This window comes from Phyllostomus discolor, chromosome 8 (genome assembly GCF_004126475.2).
Source record: "Phyllostomus discolor isolate MPI-MPIP mPhyDis1 chromosome 8, mPhyDis1.pri.v3, whole genome shotgun sequence".
In the NCBI taxonomy this organism is placed as follows: domain Eukaryota; kingdom Metazoa; phylum Chordata; class Mammalia; order Chiroptera; family Phyllostomidae; genus Phyllostomus; species Phyllostomus discolor.
Window position 1 is genome coordinate 80452410 of NC_040910.2, and position 24239 is coordinate 80476648.

Genomic DNA, 24239 nt, shown 5'->3' on the forward strand with positions numbered 1-24239 from the left:
CTCATCCGAGAATGTGTCGAGGGCCTCTTAGGAGTTATTTAGTGCCTAGAAAACAGGTGAACGTGACCGACACACTCTGCACAGAAAAGCTACAAGTGGGTACTCTCTCTCTCTTTCTGTCCCTCCTGCCTGTCCCACCCCCTTCTCTCTCTCATTTGCAAAGTGAGATACCAGGGATAGGCTCTCCCATGTTGTTTATGGAAGGAAGAATAGTGTGTGTTTTTGTCATCTTTGTACTTTTCCACATAGCTTGACATTACAATACCATGGGCATTTATCTTTAAAAACAATAAAGTCATGACAACATTACTTTAAAACTACATGTGGAAGCCCTGGCTGGGTAGCTCAGTTGGTTAGAGCATCGTCCTGATATGACAAGGTTGTGAGTTCAATTCCCAGTCAAGTACAAGAATCAACCAATGAACGCATGAGTAAGTGGAACAACAAATCTCTCTCCCTCTAAGACAAATACAAATACATGTATTTTTTTAAAAATTTACATGTGGAGGTTATATTTATTGGAAATGTACTTAATTTTAGATCCTATTTTGCTCTGCCTGCTAGGAAGCTCCACATTGAACTTTGTGCTCAGTTATACACTGAGTGTTTTACAATTGTTATTCCATGACCTGGAGGCAGAAAACCTGGATTTGGATCCTTACTCCACATTTTATTATCAAGTGGTGCTTTGGCAAGTAAGTTAACTTCTCTATGCCTAGTTTCCTCATTCATAAAATTGGATAGGACTTCCGGCAAGATGGAGGCATAGGTGGACGTACCATACCTCCACGCACAACCAAGATTAGAACAACAACAATTTACAGTCAGAATAATACCCAGAACTGATAGAGAATTTATCTGAATGGAAGTCAGACAGCCAAGAAGTTGAAGTAGACCTGTTCATCCAGACCAGTAGGAGGGGCTGAGAGGAGTGAGCGCGGGTCATGGCGCTCAGAGATCGGGGAGAACTGGGCGCATAAGGCAACCGGGAGCTCGTAAGCCTTCCAGGACGCAGCAGTGGACCCTGAGTACGCAAGCGGTGGCTGGAGGACCCAATGAGGCGGCGATTGTGGAGCAGGGCAGAGCGCGCAACCCAGGATCCCAGAGAAGGGACTGAGATCCCAGGAGAACGGAACTACCGCCATTGTTCCCCCCTGCCCCCACATATAACGTCACAATCTAGCAACTGGGGTGCCCAGCCCTGGTGAACACCTAAGGCTCCGCCCCTCACTGTAACAGAAGCGACCAGACCAGGAAAAAAAAAAAAAAAAAGGAGAAAGAGAGAGAGATATGTCTCCAACAGAAGAACAGATCAGTCCCCCAGGACTCATCCTTTTGAGCAACCAAGAAATAGCCAATCTATCGGATGCACAGTTCAAAACACTGGTGATCAGGAAGCTCATGGAATTGGTTGATTTTAGGTGCAAATTACATGAAAAAATGCAGGTTACCATAAAAGAGATGAAGGAAGATGCACGAAGAACCAATAGTGAAGGGAAGGAAACTGGGACTCAAAACAATAGAGGGGACCAGAAGGAAGAAAAAAACAACCAAGCAGGAAAGAATGAAGAAATAAGAATTAAAAAAAAAAAAACGAGGAGAAGCTTAGGAACCTCCAGAACATCTTTAAACGTTCTAACATCTGAATTATAGGGGTACCAGAAGGGGAAGAGGAAAAGCAACAGATTGAGCATGTATTTGAACAAATAATAAAGAACTTCCCCACTCTGGCAAAGGAAATAGACTTCCAAGAAATCCAGGAAGCTGAGAGACCCAAAGAAGTTGGATCCAAGAAGAAACACACCAAGGCACATCATAATTACATTAGCCAAGGTAAAAATGAAGGAGAGAATCCTAGAAGCAGCAAGAGATAAGGGGACAGTCACCTACAAAGGAGTTCCCATCAGACTGTCAGCTGATTTCTCAAAAGAGACCTTACAGGCAAGAAGGGGCTGGAAAGAAATATTCCAAGTCATGAAAGACAAGGACCTAAATCTCAGATTGCTCTATCCAGCAAAGCTCTCATTTAGAATGGAAGGGCAGATAAAGTGCTTCTCAGATAAGGTCAAGTCAAAGGAGTTCATCATCAGCAAGCCCTTATTTTATGAAATGTTAAAGGGACTTATCTAAGAAAAGAAGATACAGAAAAAACATGTATAGTAAAAGGACAGCAAACTCACAATTATTAACAACCACACCTAAAGCAAAACCAAAAGAAACTAAGCAAACAACTAGAACAGGAACAGAACCACAGAAATGGAGATCACATGGAGGGTTAGAAGACTATATGTAACAGAAGACCTAAAATACATGTTTTTAAAATTAATTAATTAATTAATTAAATGGGATAAAGATTTTTGTTTCATGAGAACTGTTGTTAGGGTTCAATTACACAGATTAAGCATGTGGAACAGTGCCTGGTTCATGGAAATGTTCATAAATCTCAGCTATTTTTTTATTCTAACAGATTTACATTGGCAGGATTTCATCAAGCTGTTTTTCAGGAAGGGTTCACGGGTATTTCACCCCATTGTTTGCCTCATCTTACCTCACACTTGACTTACTGTATGTAGCCTGTTTCTGGTGTCTTCTACTGCTGATGTTATCTATGACATCCCACGGACCTACTCATTACATGTATTCCATTGACCCTGCACTCCATCAAATCCTAGAGGCCACTGATTATAATCTGTACAATTATAATGGGAGCCACATAAGAAAGAAAGGAAAGAACTCACAGACACCAACAATTCTAAAATACATCCCACCCTGGCTGGCTGGCGTGGCTCAGTCGGTTGAGTGTCATCCCGCAAGGCGAGAGGTCACTGGTTTGGTTCCCAGTTATGTGTGAGAAGCCACTGATTGATGTTTCTCTCTCTTTCTCCCTCCCTTCCCCTCTCACAATCAATCCATCAATCAATGAATAATAAAAACCACAAGTTCAGAGATATTCAAATGTGTAGCAATAAAGGGTAGCTTTTAATCCATGAATAATGGGAAGAATGGTCTGACCCTTTATTCCTGACTCTGGTCCTTCCTCGCTACGAACTGTCCCTGCTCTTTTGATGCGTCAGCTGACCTCAATAACCAGCTCTCCACCCAGTCCAGCCTGGCCCCCAGGACTCTGGCCCACTGCCACTCTGATGGCTGCTACTCCATCTGGGTCAGCTCCAGACCAGAGTCTAACCTTGTCCACACAGGTGCAAGGGGCTCAGGTTGGCCCTGCATGTGACCGCTTGGAACTGATCTAGTGTTGATCTTTAAAGGCAGTGGCTGTAAGGTCACCTTTCTCAGCTGAGTGACTTTGCTGCTTCCTGCTTCAGCCTGAGTTGGACTGTTCGGTTGGGCAATAAAAAGAATTTGTTTGAGATAAGTTCCTAAGGAGATCAGCATGGAGGAAAAACTAACCGATGTCCACTGTGATTTTCCCAGGCAGTGGACAAAGGGCCGAGTTCAATGGGCATTTTCTTGTCTGCATGGGCTTTCATTAACAAGTTACATTTGGCATCATTCCTCTCCCCCAGCCCCACAATCCAGTGAAAGGAGTGTGTTGGGAAAGGTTAAGACTGACATCATACATGACCCTGGGGGACTGGCAAAGACACAGGAAGGGACTAATTTAGGAGTGTGATGTTGACTGAATGCCTTTCCTGCATGATAGTCCCTATCCGTGACCATTAAGGAAACAGCTCTGGAGACAGAGCAACCAGAACTGCATCCTGGATGTCATTTCTTAGCTGTAAGACCTAGAGGAGTGAGTTTGTCTCTGAACCTCCACAGCTATAAAATGGTCATATTAATACTTTACAGGGTCGCTGGGAAGCATCGGGAATAGCAATGAGCACACAGCCGGTGCTCAACAAATGGTACTAGTGACTAACGAATGCCGAATGCCTGTGCAGACGTGAGACGCTAAACACTATTTATGTAGGGGAGGCATCATCACAGCCTTTATTAAAGCAAAGCTCCCAAAGTTACAAGCTGTTAAGCAGCCAAGCCAGCAATCACCCATAGTCTTTCTTGGGACTGTAGCCTCAGCCAAAAACTTCTGCAAAGTCCTCTGGGCAGCAGGCCCTGGGATGAGAAACTGGGCCAACCTGCTATACGAACATCCTCCTGATCTGAGGCCAGACAGGGCCAAGCCTAGAAGGCTGGGTCTTTGCCAGCTGTTGTCCAAGAGCTGCTTTCTTGGCCCAGCACAAGCTGGACTGGCTGGCTGGCACTGGCCTTGCATCCAAACTCCCCAACCCAGGGCTACTTCCTGGTCTGCTGGCCAGCTCCACTCTCTTTCTCCCATGGCTCTGACAAGTCACTGTGACCCAAATGCCAGCCAAGCCCCAAGAGAGAAGGCAGGAAGAACCAACGTCCACCCAGGCATGCCATGCTTGCCTTCTAAATGAGGCATGAATCCCTAAAAAAGGAGTAACTAGCAACAGAGCATATTTGAAAGGCCAAGTGGCATGGAAACTAAGACATGGAATTTCAGAAAGGGCCAAGACCACTTTGGGCTGAGGCAGCTTACCCGTGACCATCAGAGAGGCCAGCTAGGTCATAAACTGTGTCTACAAGACTTTGGAATGCCATGAAACTGAGTAAAACAAGTGGAGCAGGCTTGTCACAGAACAGGGGTGATGGGGACAACCTTTGATATGGAGGCTGCAGACCCTTGCAACACAGTTGGCCCACAGGAGCATTTGCTGCTTCTCATCTAAGTTCAACCAGTATTACTCAGGAGAGAACCTGAAACCAGAGTAACTCCTACCAGATCATCCCAGAGGGGCTTGGAGCTGGGGCAGTGGCTGAGGAATAAAATAAGGGGTGCTCTGACTGGTGTGGCTCGGTTGTCAGGCACCGACCAACAAACCAAAAGGTCTCCAGTTCCATCCCAGGTTGGGGGTGTATGAGGCAACCTTTTGGTGTTTCTCTCCCTTACCAATCTTTCCCTTTCTCCTTCCCTTCCCCTCTTCCTAAAAATAAAGTCTTAAAAAAAAAAATAAAAAGGCTGTCTGTGATCTAGGAGAGCTTCCACCTATTTAAAAAAACTCTCAGGAAGTATTCCTGCTGGTCCTATAGTAAACTTTAACGGTGGTTTTCCCCACAATTGCTATGAGACAGGTACTGCGAATCACAAAACTTACTGGGCGAGCTTCCCAGAGCCAAACATTTGGCTCACTTAGTGCAAGTGTTATGTCTTATGGTTCCCATTTTATAGTATCCTCTTTCTCAGGTACCTTTTAGTATACATATCATTCCTTTATTTTTCTGAGAACATTTCATTATTCATCAATAATATACATAAAACAACTTACCAGAGTTGCCATTTCATGTCTTCATGGCAAGTCATTTTATCTTATTTCCTAATCTAACATGAGGTGACTTTCTACTTCACACTATTTTCAGAGAGTAATTTTTTAAAAAAAGCCATTACTGCTTCAGGCTGACTTAAAACAAAACAAAAACAATTTATCACCATCATCACTGTATTCTAGTTTTCCCTTAACAAAGTCTGAAGCTTACTTTCACAGGTGGAAGAAGTTCCTGGACTCCTAACATTATCTCTAAAAGAGCCCTGGCAAGGTTGCTCAGTTGGTTGGCACATCATCCCATACAACAAAAGGCTGTAGGTTCAACTCCCCATCAGGGTACATACCTAGGGTGTGGGTTTGATCCCAGGTTGGGGCATGTACAGAAGGTTACTGATTGATGTTTCTCTCTACCTCTCTAAAATCAATAAACATATCCTTGGGTGAAGATTAAAAAAAAAAATAAAGAAAATAAAATAATACAAGAGAAACCACAATGATAATCACACTTGTTAGTCTCTAATAGGGAATACAATGCTATAGTTAACTTACATGGAATTAAATCATTTTTCCTTCCCCAATCTTGGCATCATTCAAGCTTTTTTTCCTTCTAATTCTTCAACTGTTAAAATAAACCTATATAAATAACAAGTCACAACCACACAAAGCTACCCAACCACCTGTAAAGAACAGGTCAATGTTTTGCTTTTGACTATAAAAGCAAGCTTTACAGAGCAAAGGGCAGGTTGAGATTGCCCCTTAATCTTCCTTCCTCCCACACATCTTAGCATAAACATGAGCCAAGGTTATGATGACCTTTTCTCCAGGTGGCACTTCGCTGTTTGCTACCACAACCTCTTACCTCTAAGGGGAAAGGATTTAAAAAACCACCAGTATACATCAACTGATGCTTTATTTTGAAACAGCCATACAAGAGTAAGCCCATCTGTAACTCTACAAGATATTTTTATATATAATTTTTTCAACCTATAAATTTTGTAATGGAAATGCAGTCGTAGGCCAGAACCTCATCAGAATTACTTGGACAAAATGTCAATCTGGAGGTTGGATTCACTGTCCCAATGGTCTCTGGCTTGTGAGACAATGTATTCCTGGGCAGGCTGGCGGTCAGCCAGGTCCCCTGTACCCATCAGCCTCCCCCTTCGCCCAGAAGCTCGCTCCAGCATAGTCCAGCCTTTTTTGGTCTTGCTGCCCTGAGGGCAGTGCAAACCAGTTGAACCCAACTTTGTCTCAATCTCAAGCAGGCAGGGAATTTCAGGGCTTAGAAGTTTAAGTTTTGCCAACCCGATACAAAGTTAAAGGAGTTCAAGTCATTTGAAATCACTTTAAATCATTTAAAGTTGTGAAGACAGCTTGGCAACTAGGAAATCAAATCTGAACAGAAATGAGCTCAGCAGTTCTCCAAACATGCTTGTGGCAAAGGCTAGAGGAGGGAAAGAATCATTTTAAATCATGTGACTAGAATCTGGCCCACATTAAAAATCCAAACTTGTCTTCCCAATTTCCTTGGTCGAGTACTCAGTCTAGAGCTTTAGTACATGAAAGTATTACCATCCTGTTACTACCTTCTTCCCAACAAATGGAAAATATAAGCACGTTTCTACTTGACTCATATTCTACAGCCTTCCTTTCAGCTTGCACTATGATTTCCATGGGAAAAGGAAGCAAGCAATTCTGGCTTTTTCAGAGAATGATTCACCCAAAAATGCTATTTTTACTAGGTCAAATAAATTGGCTGGAAAACAAATAATGTAATGGTGTGATGAGTAAGTAATGTGTCTTACTTTAAAATTATAAAGCAGATAGATTACAAAATAAAATGGAAAACAAAAAAATCACAACAGGTTTAAAGATAAGATACTTTTGCGCTTCTTTTTATAAAATACAGAGGAGCCCCGACCAGTGCAGCTCAGTTGGCTGGAGGGGCTGCCAGGTGACTCCCCAGGGCACGGGAATCGTCCTGGTCAGGATGCAATGGCCGTCTTTCTCACATCGATGCTTTTCTCCCCTTCTTTCTCCCTCCCTTCCCTTCTCTCTAAAAAATAAATAAAAGCTTAAGTAAATAAATAAAATATAGGTGATTCTCAAGAAGTAACTTGGGCAAATTTTCCATTGGCTTTCAAATTTATACCCTACATCCATATACACCCTTACAGTATACAACTGTAAGAACTTCCAAATAATTTCTTGGTGGAAACAATCAAGTCTTCAAGAGCACACACAGCTAATAAAAGGTTTTGTTTTCTTTTTTGTCTCCTCAAAGGGCCCACATCACTAGATTTTTCTTATGGCTATTATAACCAGGTAGGTTTACTATAAGCCTGTTAGTTCCCCTAAAAGATTCTATTTTTCTTCTGCTTAGTTGTTTTAAGTTTTTAAAACAAGCATTATTGCAACAGTTCTCCCCAAAGAAACCCATGTGAATGTTAAATTCCTGAAACATTAACTCTAGCCCTGTAACTTGTGCTACTTTTTCACTATCGTTCTTGCCTAATTTGCTTGCAGTGCTCCATCAATCCTACAATGGAGACAGACAAAAAGCACTAAACCTTCCAACATATTTAAGAAACATTTGCAGAAGATAGTGATTTTTGGTCTTTAATTAAAAAAAAAACCTCAACAAAAATATATAATCAAGCATTTTACATAATACATACATTCTTAATATCTGCAGGTAAGATAAATAACAGAAGGCAAAGCAGGTATACTGTATTGCTTCTCTTTGGTAAGTCACCAGTATTACCCCCTGCAGAAACACAGGATACATGTAAAAACAAACAAAACACAAAACCATGGTCTTAAAATAACTATCCCTTAATACAAACAACAAAATATTTAGCAATAAAATAATACAGTAGATGGATCTTCGAATTGACTGAAATTTATAATACTTTATACCACAGGGGTTAAAGTAACAAGCTGCTTTCCAAAATTAAGGTCTGCAGCAACAGTTTGGGGGTGGGGAGAGACACCCTTTTTCTAGTTACATTCCGGCTGCTTTTAATTGAATGTCACATTCAAACTGGAACTCTCACATGCCATTGTAAGGAAAACAAAATCCTTTCCCTATACAAAAACTTCATGTTACTTACAAGTCAGTTTTCTGATTCCCCCCACCAAACACACATTTTATATGAGGCAATTTAGCTTTCTTAAGTCAATATTTACCATCTAAACTCAGTGTCCCAGAATAAAAAAAATTTCCTTTCACTTTACAGCAAAGATACATAGTGTGGCTCTACTAAAGCACTATATACATGTCAATACTAAAGCTCAGAAAAGCAGAAGAGTCCATCCAACACATAGCAGCTTATATCTAAATATGTACATGTATGTGTGTTTCACAGTTAAATTTTAGGAAAAAATTGCATTTTCTATGTTCAGAAATACTTCTATAGTCTATAAATATTTTAAAAACTGATCAAAATGCAGTACACGAACATATCAAATTAAATAAATCTTTTAAACCTTGAAAAACAGATACTTGAAGTCAGTAAAGCTTGAGGTTTGTGTCAAGTGTGCTCTGTCAGTCCCTACTAGTAGGGAAGGCAGAGTCCTCTAAATACGATAGGAGAGAAACTCCAACACTTTGGAAGGAATCGGCAGCTGCTGGACTTGTTGGGTGGGCATCACTCTCCGGATTGACATACGACATAAATGCTGAAGGCTAGGGATTTGCCTTGGAGTGGCCCAAAAATACACACTTCCATCATGTGTCCTAAACAGAAACAAAAAGAAAAATCACAAGCTCAGTTACCCAAATACATGCATTTCAACATCCTACAGTTCAAACAACTATCATCCAAAGGTGTGTATGAGAGTCACAAACTATACATCAAAACCTAATTAAGGAGACATAACCAACGATCATGATCTCCTTTATGACAAAGCAATAGTACAAAAAAGAGCCCTTATGGAAGACTTAACTGACAATACATACTGGCTGCTTTGATTAAAAACTATCTGAAATTGTCTCTTAAAAACAAACAAACAAAAAATAGAAAAATAGATTTACCCAGCAGCTAAAACACTGCCATCAGTAGAAAAGGCACAGCAAAGACCATTGCTCAAAGGTGCAACTTGTACTGGATAATCCTCATCAATTCTCCAGAACCTCACCATTCTGGAAAGGAAATAAATTGTCCAGTAAGTAACTAGTAGGAAATTTAAGTAAGGTAAAAGCAACTTTTAATGTTGAGAAAGAAATGCCACTATGTTCTGAGTCACAAATAGTACACATTTGCACAAATCACGGCATCAAGCAATTCTGTAACTTGCTTTATAAAGTACTGTATAGTCTATACATTGGTAATTTGGATCAACTCACACTTAAGAGACTACAATGCATGTCTGCCTGCCTGTCCTAGTTCAGATCCAGAATGTTCATAGCCAAAACCTTTCTACTTATTCCTACACTGAAAACCTAGTATCTGATCTTTTTTAGTCTCATTCCAAGACATTTATAAAACCTTCTCACCTAGGTAGAGCATGTCTAGGAATGGCAGAAAGCTGCCATTCAGCATTATCTAAGCAAACAGGAAAACAGTGATTTATTGTCAAATAAAGAATCTGTGAGCTAGGCTAAAAGCTAATTAAAAATCTACCTAGTTTGCTTGAACTACTAGCTAACAAGGAGCACAGGGAAAGGTATGTACTATCTTTAGTTTACATGCATACTAGTCAGGTCAACATTCTTTTTTTAAAAATCCTTACCCAAAGATGTGTTTACTGATTTTAGAATAAGAGGTAGGAGGAGAGAGGGGGGGTGGCAAAGAGAGAGAGATAGGGAGAGAAACACTGATGTGAGAGAGAATCATCGATTGATTGCTTCCTGTATATGCTCCAACTGGGAATCGAACACGCAATCTAGGTACATGCCCTGACTGGGAATTGAACCCACTACCTTTTGGTGTGTTAAGATGATGCTCCAACCGAGTACCCTGGCCAGGTCAACATTTTTTAAGACACACCAACATCTTTCAAGATCCTTATCTAGAGAATGAGACACTAAAACCCAAACTGCAAAGGTTTTTTTCTTTCTTTAGCCTTTCCTAAGAATGTTTTCATGAAGTAGAAGATGAAAAGAAATCTTTAAAAGACAGTAATAAACAGGTCAAGCCGTAATTCACACACTTACTTATCATCAGCAAGGCTTGCAATATGCAGTCCATCATTACTAAAAGACACAGACCGGACCCATCTGTCATTTGCTCCTCCAGCAAATATTGGAGTCGGTGGGGGAAACATGTGCCTGAGGTAGAAATACTGTTTTCAGTGGAAATGAATCACTAGAAACAAACTACCTAGGTACAAAATACATCTGTCCTTGGGTAATGCTTTAAGTGGCATTAACAAACACAAATAAGACTTGAGAAGAGCTGATATAACCAAATTAAATGAAAGGGACCTAAAAAGAATTACTAGTGTCCTTTTAAGAATACTGTTTAAGGCACTGAGATTAAGTCCAACTTTAAACTATTTTTTCCAACGAAACTCTAAATCTAATTACCCCTTCTACAGAGTCATGCCCTACTAAATAACAAGATCTATATTAAGATAGCCAAGTTTATCCTTAGAATTTATATTTAAAGCTTTGCATTATCCAAGGACTTAAATAATAACTATTTTAAATTATGATAGGCTTCGATTTTAGGTTTCACATGTTAGTGATTGTAATAATTTATGTAAATTCTTAAAAGTTATATACTGTTGCCAGAGATGAATTCCAGACTAAAGTAATTCATGCTGTACCCACCCAAGTTCCATCAGAATGTCTCCGGTATGTGGATCCCAGATATACACTCGAGTATCATAAGATGCAGTAGCCAGCAATGCTCCATCAGGAGAAAAGTCACAAGCTACAACATCATGGTGATGTCCTTCTAGTTTCCGTATCATGGTATATTTATCCATATTCCAAAGGAAAACCTGCAATAAAAAGGAAAATGTTATAGCTTCATTCAGACACACAGAGGTCAAAATGGCACATCTTAAACTAAAACTGCTAAATTTAATTCAGATTATATTAAATTAAACATTATAAATTATGGATAATTAAAAGAATATGCTCAGTGTCACAGATTAAAAATCAGTCTTTAAGTTAATTAAAGTAGACATGCAAATTCTATTTAAAATGTTTCTGTTAAATGTTAATTAAAAAATAAGCCTAAACATAAAAAAGGCAGTAACCACAAAGTTACACTGAAATCCATTTATTCCAAAAACTAATTAACTAAAATATACAGAAATAGATAGGGTTAAGTACTACAAACCCTCTTCTTTTTCTTCCAGAAACTACCAAATTTTAAAAAAATATACAGACAGAAAATGTAAGGTTAACAAATTGTTACTCCATTGGCATCTCCCTTTGAGATAATCACTTGTTTACAAAAGGCTTGGGTCACCAACGTGAGCCTAGGAAGAGAAACAGATACTGCAAGCAAAGAGAATATTCACAGCCAAATGAAATTTCTTTGGCAAACAACAAGGACGTTAAACCACATTACAAAATAAAAATGCGAATTTACGAAAATAATGCAATTAACATTTCTGTGAATCAAGATTTACTAATCTTATTTTTCCCAAACTGACCACACAGTCATCAGTCATTTTAAGTATAAAACATTTAAATTACTTTAGTACAAGTTCACATACAGTTTCAGATTCTAAAATCAGTAGTTAGACTGTGCAGAACAGCTCTAAACAGAATTCTAATGTTTACTGCGTCTGTTCTACTAAAGGTGAGCTTGGAGGTTTAACATCCTAGTAAGCAATCTCTCCTCCTCTTGGGATAAAGCAATCCTTTGGCTACATTTTTTTTTTTCTGCACAGACACAATATTTTACTTCCAAAGCAAAAAAAGCACAAGTTTTAAATTGGATCAAACTTAATTAAGGTATATCTCTACCATCTCAAAGAATTCCAAAAAATAGTACATACAGAGAAACCACCTGAAAGCCAATTACATCACATTAAACTGGTTTCACATGTCAGACTCCCAACTCCATCAAACTGGAAGATCAATTTACTTGGAGGAGTCAGTGGGTTTCACTGGGGGAAATTATTTTAAAAAAGAAAAAAAGAAAGAAAGAAGAGCAGAAAGTGGACATCGACCAGCACCTGTGTTACGTACAGTACACCTTGCAGCCGAATGCAAGGTTACTTCATCCTATGGTAAAGGTCGCCCCCAGCCCGGTAGCCAGAGATGCCACTCTTTCTGCCCAGCTAACACCATTGTGCGCCTGTGTGCGAGTGGTGCCAGCATAACCTCAATCACACCAATATTGCTGCCACCACCTGTGACAGGGAAAGCAAGAAGCATATGGAAAACACACAGCCTAAAATAGCAATGTCAACATCTAGCTTTGTCCTTCTTATGATTTTTAAAGAACTAAATATTTTTTTCTAAACTTCCAACATTTTCAACTATCATTTTAACATACTTCTTGGCTAAATAAAATGCATTTTAATCAGCCTCCCACCCCCCATTATTTCAAAGTGTATCGTGATTATCACATGTATTTGGACTTCAACCCTTTCATAAATATCTAAAGCTGAAACAATCTCTTTAACTATACTAACTCGAAAGCTGGTAGATGACCAGAATTCATCAATAAGCATAACCCTCTTAAGAGTCACTTTATACTTAATCTGTCTACAGGTATACTATGCCTGTTAGCATAAGACAGACCATATCAAATTTCTTGTATAGTTCACTCTAAGACATACATGAGTGCTATTTTCATTTTTATTCAATTTTTAAGTTACTTTTTTTCAGTTAAATGTCCAGGACCAGCTGGGACTCAAACTTTTTTAAACAGCAAACTGGACAAAAAAATAGAACAACAAAGAAGAAAATTATTAGCAAGGGAATGTCTTAACATTTGTACTATATCTCTTCTATAGCACATCAACTTTCCTAGATCTTAGAAAAAATAAATTTGACAAACCCCATATTTTATGAATAGTATTTCTAACTAAAAGCAATCCAATTTCTCACTTTACAATTAATAACTGTATTTCATTTCCCTCATGCAAATTCTCCCCATCACAAAATACAACATTTAAGATATTCATGACACCGAGCACAGACTTAATAGGTTACTTAAATTTAAAATGATTATGCACACATTATTATAATCCAATTCATAATAAATGTATAGGAACTTTGACACATACTGCTTTACTGGCTCCCACTGAGCACAGCATGGAAGAGTCAGGAGAGAATGCACAGCTGTACACCCAGTTCTGATGGCCCCTCAATACTTTCATCATGTTTCCTGAACAAAAAGAAATACCCACATTAACCCTAGAATCCACTTCAAATGAGTGCCATTCAAAAATGGCAAAATCAAAGAGTTCTATGGTGGCAGTGATTTGTTCATAACAGGAGTTTGCAAATGAATATACTAGTTACTAATTTTTGTAACTAAAGTTTTACTGAAATATAATTATGCCAATTTGTGTCGTGCTCCAATGGCAGAATGGAGTAACTATAGCAGTTGTAGCATGGTCCACAAGTATAACCTATTTGACATGTGGCCCCCTAAGAAAAAGTCTGCTGACCCGTCATTTATAGAAGATAGACTTCTTTTGGTCTAACCCCTGTATATTCTATAAATGAAAGAACCAAAACACAGTAAGGTTGAGACTTACTGAACATCTTCAAAATGCCTTTTCACCCTTCTTTCTTTCTTTCTTTCTGATAACCTACATTCTACTTCAAGTGCTTTGTACATTATATCCAAAGCACAAAATTATGGCTAAGTATATCTTAACTTGGTTTTTCAAATATTTACTGAATACCTACTACATGTCAGGCAGTGAAGATCTCTACTCTCTTGGAGCTTACATTTTACTGAGTCTCCATTCTCAAAACACATGCGCACAACTGAAAAATACGTTGAGAAAGCAAGCACTATTTGATATGCAAGAATATAAAAATTTAACTAATCAAACTGTTTTAACTGTTGGGATCCCTTAACCCTTCAACAGCTGAGCAAAGAGAATTGATAAAATGCAGAGGCAGCACCTCATGGTTTGGCAATAATAACATATTTTATTAGGCAATGGTTCCATCAGCTGGAACAAGTCTCCAAATCCAAAGGTTCTGCATCCTACCACATTCAGTTTAAGCTACCTAAGCAAGCCTGTCAACTTCCAGCTTGAGGCTATAAGAGAACTAGCAGATCTTATTTAAATACAAGGTTTTAATTAAAACTATAAACTCATTACAGGCTCTAAGAAGAGGGAAGAAATACTCTGTATGGTCCTCTCAAACAAGGTAGATTCTCCAAAACCTTATTAGTAAGCATCACAATTATCAAGGTTTCAGAAAAATCTGAGTACTTGACATTGACATACCTTTTATTATACTGAAGAGTAAATCTACTTTTCATAATTTCTTACTTGACCTATCCAACATATTATGCTTATTATTAGCACTTACATATGATAAATTCTAATGTACAAGTCACATTTTAATCTAAATTTTATTAACTCACTAAGTTTTATATCTGTTATTCATGGTCTACTTAAATTTTTACTAAGCAAATGAAGTTAATAATCCTCCTTAAGATAAGAAAAAAACTAACAGGCCAGTTCAAATAAAACCCTGAAACTGATCTAGATTTTATCCTCAAATAGTTGATACAGATCTGTGTGGTTAGTTTCTGAATAATATTAGATTGTTTACGTAGAGTAACTGCTGACTCCTATTCTGGGTCACATTTATGGTTTTGTTTTATCTATACAAGGGACCAACGGACTAGAGAAATGGAAATGATCATAATGTCACTTTTAAAGTCAAATGCCCCAGATGAACCCAATACCTCTCAGCAGTAATATCAAAAAACGAAATCTTTTTCACAGCCTGGGAAAAAAGACATACCATCATCTTTCAGGTCCCACACTCTCAGAGTTTTGTCTCTTGAAGCTGACACAAGGATCAAGCTCCCATCTGGAGCAAAAGTTAAATCTCTGACCACTTCAGTATGATCTACCAAGTTAAGGAGGAGTTTTCCTAAATGAAATGGAAGGGGAAAATAAGACAATGTTAAAAAAATTTTTATCACAGCCTCTATTTTATAAAACAGTGTTCCTCACCATTTAAAAACTACTTGGGCATCTCTTTAGCTTACCAAGTGTAAAATGACTTCTTAATTCTTTTACTATTACCTTTAAAGATTTGCTATTTCCATTGCTCTAAAAAGCATTATTTCCAGGATAGCAAAGCCTACATTTATTAGAAAAAATTAGAAAGGAATTCCTGAATGTACACAAACTCCTGGATCAAGTTAATTTAGCATCAAGAAAACCTACATTATTATTATTTTTAAATCTTTGTACAGTATGATTTTAAATCAAAATTTTCCTTTTCTTTTCCTTGGCCTCGGATTACTACTGGACTGTCGAACTCTCCAAAAGATGCACATTATCCCACAACAACCTAAATTTTCAAATATAATCTCACTGAAAAAAAAAAAATGTTCTTTATTCATAATATTGTAAGAGTTTTGTTTTCTATGAGCATCAATGTGCTTAAAATTTTTTAAAGAATCTAATCAAATGTTATTACTCATCACCACTTGATGTTCATATCACGTGCTGTGTTCTAATGTACGTATTACTTTTATGCTCATTTTTAAAACTCCTTCAAATGTTTTGAGTACAGACTCTCAGCTAGAAACTGTTTTACGTAATGAAGAATACATTTACTTTTATTTACCCAAAGAATGTAACTTCTAATCCTATCTAGTTAAACTTTAGATTAAATGTCACTAAAACTTGATAAAGGGTTCAGGGGTGTCCAGCCAGTGGCCCAGGATGGGTATGAATGTGGCCCAAGGCAAAATTATAAATTTACTCAAATAACCTTTTTTTGTTCATCAGTTTTCAGTAGTATTTATGTATTTAATGTGTGGCCTAAGACAACTCTCCTTCTAGTGTAACCCAGAAATGTCAAAAGGTTGGACACCCCTGGTAGATGAATGTTGAAAACCAGGTTTGCCTCGAAACCTGTAAGCTATCAATCACTGAAAATTGTGTAAGAAAATGCCTTGCTATGTAAGCAAACTAAATTACTAGTTGTGTTAATTAAGGAAACGTTCCTTAGATATGCCCTTCCTGTTGTAATGTGCTGTAATAGCCTCCAAAGAGTGATCAAGTGATCAAGCACTGTGAACTCTATTATCCTCAATTAAAACCACAGCTGAAGATGCTACTCAGGCCAATTATAAAGACGTATTGCACCAATTCTTGCTTTTCATTAAGTGAAAATCCTCAAATCATATGTTGCCTATGAGCAATGCCCTGTGCATCATAAAATAATCAAGTTGCTTTTAAAATTGTGACTTCATACCTGTATATACATCCCATATTTTGATACGCCCATTGTTTAACCCTGTGGCAAGGAGTAGCTGATCTTGTCCAAATTTGAATCGATGCCATTCTATATTTACACAGCGACTCTGTTTTTCTGGAACTGAAGATCCAAAAGCAAGACTCCAGACTATATCACCACAGTCTATAATATGTTCACGAGGCTTATTTTTCTGAGCACCATCACTATTTTGTCTTGACAATCTCAAACCACTTGAATTAGTGATATTCTTGGTGCCATGCAAGAGACTGGGTGGGGGGAAAGGGTCAAAAAAAAAATCTAGTTATTATTTACTCCAGACTCCTGTGGATATGAAATGATGTTTGTTAAAACTACCTCAATATTATCATTGTGACACTAAACAACAACAGAACCCTATAAATGGGAAGGGGAAGTTGCTATGAGCTACAGGGGCATGACCAAACAAATTCACAGTGGCTGAAAAGAGGAAGTTCAACAATGAAGTAACTGTTTGTTTCAAAATTTTCTTCAAAACCACTATATCATTAAGACTCCTTTAATTAACCTAAAGCAAGTATAAACAAGGAAAAACAAAAAAACTGGGGAAGTTAAGATACTATGAAGCCAACACCCCAAAAATTTCCTTAAAAAACAAAAACCATAATAATCAGCAGTTTCCCATAGTTTCTATACCTAAAGCGATATGCAACAAGGACATTAATAAATATAACCATGAAAACAGACGAGACACAAAAGCAGAGAAAGATTAAATTTAGGATGATACATTTTAGAAAAACTTTCAACAAATATCCAAACTCAATTAAACCCAAGCAGAGGCTAAGTACATAAAAAGTAATTACATGACTATGCACCTGTTATCTAATAAAATGTTGTGAAATCAAAAAGCGTCACATAACAAAGGTTACCTGACCTGGCACAAATAACATACACACTAAACCAAGGCACAATCTTTTTTAATACACAGAAACACATAAGGATCTGAGAAAGTGCCCTATAGGAAATAATAATACCTCCCACAATTTAAGATAAAACATATTTACAATAGTCTACAAAAGAAAAACTTAAAATATCAAAATCTTTTTATTACTCCACAGAGAAAACAGTAAATTCTATAGACAGATACATAATACAAAAAAGAAAAGTGTCTTACAAGTTCTTAAGGCACTGGGACCATGGAACAAGCTTTACTGTTGAATGTCCTTGGGACCAAGCGAAGTATGAACCATCTGGAGCAAAAGCAACAGTCCAATTCTCACGACCACATTTCTTGTCAAAAGGAGCTGCTACAGCTAAAAGTTCACCTATAGTACGTGATCTCACTAAAAAGAAAAAAAATTATATATAACCAACAATAAATTTGATACTGCTTCCATATTATTTTGGAACTTACTCAGCTACAATAACTATTTTTTCCCTTTTCTGGATATCAACATAATGAGTTCTGCTTTCCCCCTTTTGAGAGGAATCTGGTGTGAAGACCCCTTAATATAACATCTTCAAGTTTCAGCAAAGCGAGTTTCCTAAAATTTTTCAAAGCAAGAGCTTTTTAGAACGTTTCAATTAAAAAAAAAACAACTGGTCAAGTAATACTACTGTAATGATCGATCAGGGCTGGCAATTACTGAAGTCCTGATTTTTGCATTGCCTTATGTTTTCATCAAATTACTAACATTTAACATGCAAGAGACTAAAGAGACTTTGCAAGAAATTTCTTCCAAAAAACATGTAGCTTTCAAAAACCACAAACCATGACCTGACTGGTATAGCTCAGTGGATAGAGAGCTAGCTGGCCTGCGAACCAAAGGTCACTTGTTTGATTCCCAGTCAGGGCACATGCCTGCATTGGGGGCCAGATCCCCAGCTGGGGGCTCATGAGGGGCAATTACACATTGATGTTTCTTTCTTTCTCTCTTTCCCTCTCTCATTCCCTTCCTCTCTCTCTTAAAAAAAAAAAAAAAAATAGAATAAAGACATTAAAAAAAATAAACCACCATGACATATGACATTACATCATTACTCAAAGAAAAGCACTATAAAATGGTCTGTTCAAACATGGGTATTCCTATCTTTTCCAGGTCACAAAAATCACAAAACCCTCAGAACTAGAAGGGACTTAAAGACTATCTAGTCCAATCTCTCAACCAGTGCTTTAAATGAGTAACATTTGTGAATCTTTGACAGAGGTCCTCAAGCATCTTCCTAATGGGCTACAAACTGACCCCGAAATGGAAATAATTATTTTGGTGTCTGAAGGCCAAGAACCAGACAATCCCACACATTTTTCATTTAATTAGGAATACTTAAATTTAGCATTCATTATAAAAGCTGGTATATTAACAGAGCATACAGAATGCTCTATTAGTACACCTTCTCTATAGCATACAAAAAATTTTTAAAAGATTTTATTTATTTTTAGAAAGGGAAAGGGAAGAAGAGAGGGAGAGAACCATCAATGTGTGGTTGCCCTCTCTAGTGTCCCTTACTGGGGACTTGGCCCCGCAACCCAGGCATGTGCCCTGACTAGGAATCAAACTGGCGACTCTTTGGTTCCCAGGCTGGCGCTCAAGCCAATGAACCACACCAGCCAGGGCAGACATTTTTATTCTGTATTTAACAATAACAGGCATCATCAGCAAGTTCCTACTGCAAATGTGTGCATGAATACTCCGCTGGAATTTCCTCAGTTTAGTAAAAGGATATTCTTTATCACTGTATCACCAATGCTATCTTGGGTTGGTCTTATTTTCAAAGTTTGCTATCCTTTCTTCTTAATTATAAGTTGCTGACTAGTTTAGTTTCACTGTTATCTATTTTATGATCAGTTGTCTGGTCATCTCTAGAGAGTATTTTTATGTATTTGGCTTACATGAATTGCAGTTCAAATAAGAACCATTTATACTCCTATTGCTAGGGCAGATATATAAACCCCCAAATGTACTCATTCAGTGACACTTCCAGTTTGAATGCACAGCTAGTGTAGCACCTGTCATGACAGGTGCTCAGTAAATACTTATTGAATGAATATGAAAGCACAAGTATAAGCTCTCATTCTTAAGTGACTTAAATATTACAGTACCCAATTCTTTGATATATCAACAAAGCAGCTCTAGTTTAAAAAGTAAACAAACAACAGGAACAAGTATCAAGTATAAAGGACACATGGACGAAAACTAGGGGGGTGGAAATGGGAGGGAGGTGGGGAGGGCTGGGGGGATGGGCTAGGATGGGAGTAAAAGACAAAATCTGTACTTGAACAATTAAAACAAAAAATACATAAAAAGTAAACAAAACTGACACAAATTTTTCTATGATATGCATAAATATGAATACCTCAGAAGGCTCATCCTAATTTGGTGCAGCTGAGATTATCAGAAATTTTCCTTTTGGTTACTCAAAACCTTCCTCCTTGCCACTCCAACCACTTACTCCTGCTCTCACGTGACATTCATATGTTGAGGACAGCTATGACATCATCAACTAAATCCATTCACCAGGCTGAAATCTCTGGTCTTTTCAATGATTCCTTAGATTACATGGTGTCAAGGCCATTCCCCATCTTCACCTTCATCACTTTTCTGGATAAACTCCAGTTAATAACTGCCCTCCTCTAAAGGTGGCGCCCAGAACTGAATATAATACTTCAGACGTGGCTTAATCAAAGCAGCAGAACCAACCCACCTATTTCTACATTGCCTATATCAATACAGCACAAGGTGACATTAACTTCACTAGTAATAACATGGCTTTCTCAATGCAAAATGTATGCCAAAACCAGTGACCATCATGTGCCTGCAAAGTGTTTTGTTTTTTTTTTAAGATTTCATCTACTTATTTTTTAGAGAGGGAAGGGAGGGAGAAAGAGAGAAACATCAATGTGTGGTTGCTGGGGGCCATACCCTGCAACCCAGGCATGTGCCCCCACTGGGAATTGAACCTGCGACACTTTGGTTCGCAGCCCAGGCTCAATCCACTGAGCTATAACAGCCAGGGCTTGCAAAATGTATTTTTAAATATATGAATGATTTTTTAAAGGGCTTGCTGTTCCATGTGTCCTTACATTTCTCCAAGCCCACAGTCTTACACAGTCATTGTTCTAGGATACTTTCTGTGTGCCTGGCCCCTGAATTTGCAACCCCTGCCTAAATCTATTTTTTTTTAACTTGGGTTTCTATTCAACCACATCTATCTTTTAAATCCATAAATTTTAGGAGAAAAAGTTCACAAATAAGGGAAGCAAATTTTAAAATTCAACTGAAAAATACAAGCATTATCTTAAAAAGAAAAGGCCCCTGGTTAAGCTGAGTATACCTATGTAATTTCTGTCTCAAAGACTAGCCCTAGTATTCAACCTCAGCAACTCCTGGTAAGTTAGACTGGCGCTCACCTCTCTCTTAACCAGCAGAAGCAAGACTAATCCTCATACAGAAAACTTTTTTTGGTCTGTATTTTAGAATCATTCCGTATATTCTTTTGGATTCTTCAGAATCCAAAATCTTTTAAATAACAAGGCAGGGTGTTTTTTCTTCTTTTACCTTGGCCACCATCACAAAATTCCTTATATAAATAAAGGATGGTTCTAAATTAACTAAAAAATTGGTTCAAATAAATCAAAGACCACAAAGTAATAACCTAACTTACTCTTGAATATAAATTCAAGAAATGGGGCCACTATAAAAAAAACCCTGCCAAAATAAATGCTGTATTATGTTAATAACTACCTTATTAATTTCTTTGCTTATAAATATGTGCCTGTATATCAAATGATCTTTTTTAATTTAATCAAATGAATTTAAGCACTCATTTAAATACTTACTGGTACAATATTATAAACTAGCACAAACTTTTATTACACTATCTGCAGTGGTTTAATTGTTGGTATCCTAAGAAATGCAGGATTTAATGACCTTGTATAAAGGAAAAGCTGCCTGACACAGGAACTCGGCTGTGAGACACAACTCTGCATTATTAAATACTATCTGTACAGTAGTAACACATCATCTCAGTCACTGCCGAACCAAGCAGACTAGATATTTAGCTCCTTATTTCTGCAATTTCATAACCAGAAAGGGGGCATCTGGGATGGTGCCCTATGAAAGAGGGCAGTAACTCCCGGTCACATGGACTTCTTTAATCATTCATGGAATCTTGTCTCTCCTCTTTCCTTAGTAACAGAGAACCCAAGAGGTATAATTAATATCCAAGAAAGGAGGGTAAAAGTAAGTCCTTACTATACAGACAAAGCTACAGAGATACTAGTGTTTAACCTTGTATCCAAATGATACTTCACCCCCAAGAAGGTTAGAAAAGGCCCAAGTTCTTTTAACACATTGACACTTAGCTAGTAAAATAACTTTATATTGTATCCAAGAAATAACAGACCTAAATATGAACAAAAAATATTTTAAAGGCTACTTAGTAGATGATCCTACTTTATACAGGTATGCTAAGAAGCCCTATCCCTCAGAAAAGAAAACTGAACAAGTTTTCAAAATGGTTCATCAAGGTGAAAAACAGATTAAGAAAGGCAGTTCGTTCGTGTGGGGTATTATGTGTAGGGAAAAAAAACTACTGGACTGAAAATAAGAACTTTTGAGTTCTCTGTTTCACACCAGGACACACAAGTCCTAAAGTACAGTTAAAATAAAAACCGTACATGATTTTTGTTTCCTCTGCGTATTTAAGTTATTAAAATCAAGGTCGAAGTCCCCTCCTAACCCGTCACCAAACTTATCCTTAAGAAAACTGAAGTCCAGAATTCTAAGTTGTCTCTAAATACAAAAAAATTTATCCACACACAGGATAGAGGGCATTCTGGCTGCTTCCGCTTCTCCCTTTCTCTACAAATACCTCTTCCATGTATTTAGTCTAAGAACAGGAAAATGCAAAGGCTCTCTACCGAATATCCACCTTTAAAAGAAGGAAGGGAGATACTAAATCTGTTTTTTTAAATAAAAATTGTATATATTTAAGGCGTATAACATGATGACTTGACACGTTCAATTTTTACTAAGCGTACCTGTGAATGCTCCCTCAACTCCCCCAACAGCTGTTCCGATTGTTTTACCTTAAGAGAGGTATTTAAATAATGCGAGGGGCTTTCAACTGAACCACTGAGGTCCTGACGCACAACCTTCAATATCGACTGCTCCGTCTTCGGCGCGGCAGAGCCCGCCACTCAACCAGGTTTTAGAGAGGCTTTTTCGAGTTTGCTCTTCTGTGAAACAGCCTTTCTTCTGTCCTCCACCCACCCACTTGCTCCTCCCGGCCCTGAGTGTAGGAAAGATAATTCTGAGTCGTCCTGCCCTGAACCTGAACCACTCCCTTTCTTATCGCCACACCATTTTTTAAACTACTGCTTTTCCCAGGCCCATGGCACCTCTTCGGTTGCACTTCTCCTTAAACAGTGGTTGGAGACACACGAGGACCCCACCTTTCATTATAGCCCAAGACACACGAGTCTGCTTTAGGAATCGTGAATTTAAGAGCCCCCGAGACTTGTCCAGCACTCCCTTCTGTACTCGACGCCCCAGCCGCTGAACCAAGAAGAATCCTAGGATAATGGTCCCGTTCGCACCTCCGATGAGTGAAGTGCCGTCCCCAGGGGGGCCCGGCCCGGGCCACACAGTCGCCGGGGCCCTCGCTACTCCGGCGCCCAGGTTCCCCTCGGCCCTAAGAGCCGCGCACCGCCTCCCTCCCGGCCGGGGACAGGGTAGGCACAATATCAATAATCATCCCATTTACCCTCGCGACCCCCACCCGCGGGGCCGCTTCCTTCCTGTTAGCTCCAGGGCTTGGCTCCGGCTCATCTTACTTCCCTCAGATTCCGAACGGTTTCCTCCCAAGCCTCCTTCGAGGAGTCCCTGCCTCTCCCGAGCCCCCGCGCGCTCACCAGCACCCCCCTCCCCATCCCATTCCTCACCGATCTCTTTCTCGTTGACCCTCGGGGGAAAGCTGGCCATCTATGGGGCACCGTCTGATTCCGGGGGCGCGATGCGGACGCAACCACAGAGAAGGGAGCGGAGAGCGCTGAGGGGCGTGACGCGGAGTCGGTCCCTCCCGGTCCCGGGGACACAGGGGAGGGGCGGGGGCGGTCGCTGCCGACTGCCCCGGAAAAGCTCCGAAGGCCTTGGACCAAACTATGGAGTCAAACACAAACAATAGACTGCTTTCTGCCTGACGCTTATAGACCAAGACACTTCCTCTCACGCTGCCGACAGCAAACGAGACACTGGAGACAAAATGGCGGGCAGCCGGGGAAATATCAGGGATGTGGGGGCGGGGTCTCATGACAACACAGCCCGAGGCCCCGCCTCCCCTACGCTCGCGACGTGACGGCCTTTGCTAGGCGCCCCGCCCGCTCGCCCAGTGCGCGCGGGCGCTGTCTTGCTAGATCCGATCCCCTAGAGCAGGAAGAGTGGGAAGGCGTAGGCGGAGTTGCAGCTGCAGTCCCCGCCCTAGCCCCAACCCCAACCCCAGCCCCATCCCTGCGGAGGCCGAAACTCTAAGTAGGAACCTCCTGACTGGGCATTTAAATCTGTCTCGTTTTCCCGGCG

The 24239-nt window shown here is 39.2% G+C and overlaps 1 protein-coding gene across 4 annotated transcripts; it reads right to left on the reverse strand.

Moving 5' to 3' along the window:
- Positions 1 to 7908: 7908 nt before the first annotated feature.
- WSB1 (WD repeat and SOCS box containing 1) lies at positions 7909 to 23938 on the reverse strand. Of its 4 annotated transcripts, XR_003685118.2 has the most exons (10): positions 23606 to 23938; positions 17837 to 18005; positions 16684 to 16952; positions 15214 to 15345; positions 13503 to 13603; positions 11597 to 12620; positions 11080 to 11252; positions 10462 to 10575; positions 9340 to 9447; positions 7909 to 9042 (listed from the first exon to the last, which is right to left on the reverse strand). XR_003685118.2 is itself a non-coding variant. In XM_028521939.2 (9 exons), exons 1-9 carry the CDS (start codon positions 23643 to 23645, stop codon positions 8883 to 8885), a joined length of 1266 nt encoding a protein of 421 aa, XP_028377740.1. In that variant the 5' UTR covers positions 23646 to 23932; the 3' UTR covers positions 7909 to 8882. The 4 variants fall into 4 exon arrangements, 1 of the variants encoding a protein (XP_028377740.1); XR_003685117.2 differs by having other exon boundaries at positions 11080 to 12620; positions 23606 to 23934; XM_028521939.2 differs by lacking the exon at positions 11597 to 12620 and having other exon boundaries at positions 23606 to 23932.
- Between the last annotated feature and the right edge of the window lie 301 nt (positions 23939 to 24239).

What these genes read in the sequence shown, in the direction of transcription:
- WSB1 (XM_028521939.2), bottom strand. Translation starts at nt 23,645, where the DNA reads ATGGCCAGCTTTCCCCCGAGGGTCAACGAGAAAGAGATCG. An exon ending in GTGGGACCTGAAAGATGATG is followed by an intron (nt 13,604 to 15,213) that starts GTATGTCTTTTT and finishes CTTTTTGTTCAG; the next exon opens with GAAACATGATGAAAGTATTG. An exon ending in GGCAGTGTTTTAGCTGCTGG is followed by an intron (nt 9,043 to 9,339) that starts GTAAATCTATTT and finishes GTTTCTGTTTAG; the next exon opens with GACACATGATGGAAGTGTGT.